Source organism: Amphiura filiformis, chromosome 12 (assembly GCF_039555335.1).
Source record: "Amphiura filiformis chromosome 12, Afil_fr2py, whole genome shotgun sequence".
Lineage (NCBI taxonomy): Eukaryota > Metazoa > Echinodermata > Ophiuroidea > Amphilepidida > Amphiuridae > Amphiura > Amphiura filiformis.
In genome coordinates this window covers 22,761,152-22,767,383 of record NC_092639.1, presented here as the reverse complement: position 1 = coordinate 22,767,383, position 6,232 = coordinate 22,761,152, and the positions used below count along the sequence as shown (strand labels likewise).

The 6,232-nt window shown below is 35.3% G+C and overlaps 1 protein-coding gene across 1 annotated transcript; it reads right to left on the bottom strand.

Annotated features, from left to right (window-relative positions):
• Positions 1–649: 649 nt before the first annotated feature.
• LOC140166708 (ras-related and estrogen-regulated growth inhibitor-like) lies at positions 650–1,892 on the bottom strand. The gene is made up of 2 exons (XM_072190207.1): positions 1,785–1,892; positions 650–1,087 (listed from the first exon to the last, which is right to left on the bottom strand). Exons 1-2 carry the CDS (start codon positions 1,890–1,892, stop codon positions 650–652), a joined length of 546 nt encoding a protein of 181 aa, XP_072046308.1.
• Positions 1,893–6,232: the final 4,340 nt, after the last annotated feature.

The following is a 6,232-nucleotide window of genomic DNA, read 5'->3' as shown; positions in this document are numbered from 1 at the left end:
CAACTAAAAAAGGGGTATAATTATGATATTGTTCGCGTTTTAGTGGAAGAAATTCGCAAAATCGCTAAAACGGTGGGTTTTATTTCTAAAAACTTCGTGAAATGAGATGCAAAAGGGGGCAGTGTTTTCCAAGTTCGCCGACGAGCATGAGTACCAGCGGATACACGGAGTTACGGATCTGAGCAAACAGAATAGCGCCATCTCATTTCTAAATACTTGGATCACATACCACGAAATATTGTATAGTGCCATCATTGTCTTCATGTCAAATCCTCGGTCAAACGTTACTTTTGGCACAACTGTTCATTATTATCTATCGGCATTGAAAATGTTATATATCTCGGGTTTATAAAGCAAGCTGGGAAAATGTAAGTGTGATTTTAACTACGGGAATGCCACTAAACATGATAAAAACAATTATCTACTGCAGGTCCGTCGTTAATTGGGTGTGAGCATATGGCGCTTTCACGTGGTTCAGTATTATCCTCTCAGATAACATAATTAAAAAGACATCAGAAAATGATAAATATTGCATTTTTAGTAGCCATAAACTACTGCTTCAATCTCAATACTCAATCAATTAAGTAATATTGTATAATAGTGTAGAAAATGTTGATATATTTTAAACATATTAATTATCCATTTTATTTCAGGGTAATGATACTTTTCGTGATCTTCTTGGAGATCCAAACATTGCCTGCATGACTTTGTTCGCCATATTCCTTGTAACGCTACTCCTCCTTCGCTTTATATTCATCTTGCTTTTCCTGAATTCATATATGTCCTTTAAGAGAGTCACAAACGCATCACGCACTTGATTGTATCCATCCGCCGCCGAAACTTCAAAAAAGTAACACCCATATTCATCCGCTAAGTCCTTTCCTTCATCGGTTTGAACATCTCGTCTATGTTCTAAGTCTACTTTATTGCCAATTATTGCAATAGGTACTGCTGACGGTGATTTGGTATTCTGTATATATTTAATTTGTTTATGGACATTCTGAAACGTTTTTCTTTCACACACACTGTAAACTATAACAAATGCGTTGCCCCATTGGACTTGGTTTTCCCGCTCGGTAACACCAGCCTGAAAGAAAAACAAATGATATAAATTAATGAACAAGTGTCATATACATGCAGATTTGGGATCCGGAAATATCAGGAAAATAACGGTGCAAAACATGTACAGCAATACAAGATACCGCAACGAATTTTCCCTGAATCACATCTTGTCCCATAGCCATTAAATCGGTGAGACTAAACTGTTTGGGCAGAATACCGAATAGCGATTCACCTGTCTGTTAAAATCATGTTATGCATGATTTTTTTCATTAGAGAACAAGGATAGGACGACCCACCGCGAAACTGTACCGTTATTAGCTAGCCGTGTATGCTGACATAAGATCTCACACCACCAAATAAATCCCCATAGAGATATGCACTAAATTTGCCTCAAGAAAACGTTATTTTTTCTTCGCAGGAGCGACTCAGTTCTTAGCGACAGCTATGATGGTTGAAATTACCCCTAGTCTGATCCTTCTGACTGCGAAAAATATAGGTTGGCCGTCATTATTTTTTACGACTGGCCCTCGAAGTCTATGATGTCTGGATATTACCTAATTTACATCCAAAATCATGCCAGTGTTTCTATATAGAAAAGGCTGCTTAAAATCATTAAAAATACTCGATCTCTCCCATCTGTGGTACACTTGCAGGATTTGTTATTACTAATCATGACCAATCCAAATTTAGCCAAAGTTATGCAAATTTCTGCTCATGCTTACTTTAGGCCATCTATCAGTTTTTCTGAGGGCGCACATCCATGTAATACTATTTGGTGGTGTGAAATTATAATGGCTCTGTAACGTGTAATTCAAGTAATTCAAGATCATTTTATGTAACATAATTTTCACAAGCAGACAAATCGCTATTTGACATTATGCCAAAATCATAAGGATTCTGGGAAACATTTTCAACCCGGCTTTAACATTTTACCTTTTGAGATTTTGCTCGATCATAAAAAATGGGCTTAAAAAGATACCAAAATTTACACTTCTGAAGATATATGGTATAATAATGTTGATGGTAAAATAGTGTCAACAAAATTCAAGGAAATATATACTTTTTTTCAAATACAGCAGCGGATTAACAAACACCATCCGGCCATTAGTACGTTTTGATATTGATAAGTAATATTGTATCACATCATAAACTACTAAAAATATAGTAGTAAACTGTGCTTCATTGAAGTAAGACATGCTTATTTTGCTCTGAGCTTATCTTGTTTGCTACTGAGTTCTATTTGAACTTGCTTTCAGTTTTTGACTTGAATTTGTTTTTAAACTACAGCATGTAGTTTTCGTTGTTTGCTTTAATATTTTGTTGTCTGTCCCTGAAGAAGAGCAGTTTATCTGCTCGAAACGTCGGTTGTTTTTTGTCTGTTTGGTTTTGTTTGTCTGCTCCAGGTTACTTTATCCTTGTTGTTTTTGCAGGTTTATCACTTTTGTGAGCCTTGGAACTGGTAATTGTTTGGCTATCGAACTTTGCCTACTTCCTATGCCTACATTTGCTGGTTTTGCCCCCCCCCCCTGCATATTGTCTAGTCTGTATTTTACTTGTTTCCCCACATCAAGTTGGTGTACCTTGCTCGTTTTCTTTACTAAAAATATAATTTCACATATTTAGCCAATTTCTTACAAATATAACAATTTGATTAATTATGGATAGTTCAATGTTGTTTTGGTAAATAATCGGCTACATTAGTTTATTTTTTGATGTTCTGCTATGACCCTTTATAGTCTTTTACCAGCTATGATTTTTCCAATAGAAATCGCCTTGATTTCAAAAAAATAATTTTCAAATGATTCACTCAAGTTTTTACATCAACAATATTTTACACTTGAGCGATTATGATTTTGATTTTTTTTGAATTGCCAACTCTTTGCAACTGGCCACTTTAATTGACTTTAGCGGGTGTTATGGGGTTGTGGAGAAAAAAATGAAAAATCCGATTTGATTTTTTTTTATTAAAAAAATTAGCAACCTTGGACAAAAGTACAATTCCAGTGAGCGACGACCAGTTCTGGGATTAGTAGTAATGGGTTGTATGTATCCTTTCACCGGAAGTGAGGTATTATGGCTATGTGCTTCTTCGAGTAAATTGAATCCGAAAATGGGACAAAGCTCGATAATACTACTTTTCTAACAGTAATCGCATATCGAACTGATCCAAAATCATGCAGACGTTTTATTGAAAACAACAGCACAAGAAAAATGTACCTCGCTCAAATTCGCCAAACAACGCCTCTTATATTTCATTGCCCTAAAATGTCTCAAAATGGGCACACTGATCTCAGATGACATTTTTCTCGCATCTACGTTCTATGAGACGATAATAAATTAGTTCTTCATCGAAATGATACACTGCATTTGGCAGTTAAAATTTAATTAAGATGCTTAAATTAAGTTAGTTTTGTAAATGATTTACTCGTCTAGTACCTCGATTACTTATGGAATTACATCCCGTTTATTTTACAATGTTCTATTTATTTTGATTATATGGGTAGATAGATGTAAGTTGACACAAATAGCTCATGATATTGCGACACGCGACATCGGGGCGACACGGTTAAGATTGTATAAAATAATTGTGTGTGTTGTTATTTTGTTTTTAAGGATTGCTTGTCTGAAAATAAGGTTCGCTAGTCCAAACATAAGGTTTGCTAGTCTGAAAATGAGGTTTGCTAGTCCAAAAATAAGGTCCGATAGTACAAAAATAAGGTTCGCTGGTTCGTAAATAAGATTTGCTAGTCCAAAAATAAGGTTCCCTACTCCAAAATACGGTTTGCTAGTCCAAACATAACGATTGCTAGTCCAAAAATAAGGTTAGCTAGTCCGAAAATAAGGTTTGTTAGTCCAAAATAAGGTTTACTAGTCCATAAGAAACCTATTCCATGGAATATATTGCACAATTTTCCAGTTCAGGATTTGGAGAAAATAGTCAAATGACTAATCACACTCAGTTTCACCAGGGTTGCTCACTTTTCAACCTGGCCGCCCAAGATCAGAACTACCAGAGCGTGAGCTGCTATATTTAAAGAGGATGGTTTTACCAGGGACCGTGTATGCCCCGGAGTGTATGCGAGTTGCTGGTTTACAAATAAGGTTGGTTAGTTTAAATATAAGGTTTGCTAGTCCAAAAAAAGGGTTGACTAGTCCGAAAATAAGGTTTGCTAGTTCAAAAATAAGGTTCGCTAGTCCAAAAATGAGGTCAGAAGGTTCGCTTGTCAAAAATAATGTTCGCTAGTCCACAAATAAGGTTTGCTAGTCCCAAAATAAGATTTGCTAGTCCAAAAATAAGGTTCGGCATTCCAAAAATAAGCCTCATTAGTCCGAAAATAAGGTTCGCTAGTCCAAAAATAATACGGTTTGCTAGTCAAAAAATAAGGTTAGCTAGTCCGAAAATAAGATTTCCTATTCCAAAAATAGGGTTTGCTAGTACGAAAATAAGGTTCACTGGTTTGAAAATAATGTTTGCTAGTCCAAAATTATATTTGCTAGTAAAAAATAAGGTTTGCTTGTCCAAAAATAAGGTTTGTTAGTCTGAAAATAAGGTTCGCTAGTCCGAAAATAAGATTCGCTAGTCCAAAAATAAGGTTCGCTAGTTGGAACATAAGATTTGCTAGTCCAAAAATAAGGTTCGGCATTCCAAAAACAAGGTTTGCTAGTCCAAAAATAAGGTTCGCTGGTCCGAAAATACGGTTTGCTAATCCAAAACATAAAACGTTTGGGTTTAGGGTAAGGGTACTAGCAAACTTTTCGGACTAACGAACCTAGGACTAACTAATGTAGACCTTATCCGTTGTGTTATTTACTTAATTGTTGATACAACAACATCCATGAGTTGAGAGTACTAATATACTAATTACTATAACGAAGCCCCTCGTTTGCGCAAATTAAATCAGTCGCTAATCTCGTGGGTAAACGATGTTAGAATTGGATTAAAACGGAGTGTTGTATCTATAACGTAGTGGTCTAATTTTTTCAATCATAAATTGGCGAGAAACTCAACAAAATGAGTTTAATATTTGCCATTAGAACAAAATAAAATAAAATTGTTTCTTATTTCTTGAACAAGTATTTCTTTTTAAAGGTTGGTGTTGGAAACTTTTGAGTCTCATTACAATGGTTGGTTAATGTAAAATAATTCTTCAGGCAAAAACTATAAAGATCGAGGAACGCTTTTTTAAAAACAAATTGGGCTAATTTTTGGCTCATGTACCCAATTCTAAATTGGGAGAGCATAAATCTGAGAGCATATGAATCTTAATTTTGTTAGCAATTAAATTCGGTTTTTTTATTCATTCATATCAAGGATGACATCAGTGTTCTCTCATTTAAATGAAATAATCTCAGATTTACAAAGTGACAAATCACTATTCGCCTCTATGTAGAATGTTGATGGCCGTTTCCTAATGTATATTTATGAGGTATTTTAGTGCCACTAATCGGAGCACAAACCCTGCCATGAACCTCTAGTTGAATGCATTAGATATTGGACACTTAAAAAGCATCCATTCAGTATACATTAGGTATTGAATAATGTACCATTAAAGCCAGAAAGTAAATCCAGGAACCGGTGTTACATTACGATACACTCTAAACACACTGCTAGGGTAAAAACATTGTTGGTTAATTCTTTTACCCAACATTGGCAAGATTTAATCAAAGTTGGTTAAATTTACTTTGATTTTCAGATATTTGACAAAAAATTTACCCCACGTTTAACCGACAGTAAATTAACCAATCGCTGTGTTGTTCACCCGGTAAAAGGCACAATAATGGTTAAAAACATGGAATTTGCTTCTTCATATGAAAAGATTTGCATGACTACAAAAACGATTATCTTATAAATGCATCTACACATAGTTTCCACCTCGATACACCCGAGCACAAACACCTTTCCACGTACAGCGAGTCTAGCCTCTAACGTAGTCTGTGTTTGAGTGCATAGCATCATAAGAGATGTATGAGATCTAGTGGAAAATAGGCATCTGTGATTGGTTTTTGACGAAACCTCAAGTGTTCCCTTCATCAAATCAGAATTTTTTTTTATCGAACGAAAGCTAACACTTCCCCTAAAAACACGTTTTTCATTAGGTCAACAGATAACGCAATTCTATGTTTATAGCAAGGCGAATGTGCAAAATCTGTTGAAAACGACCTATCCCAG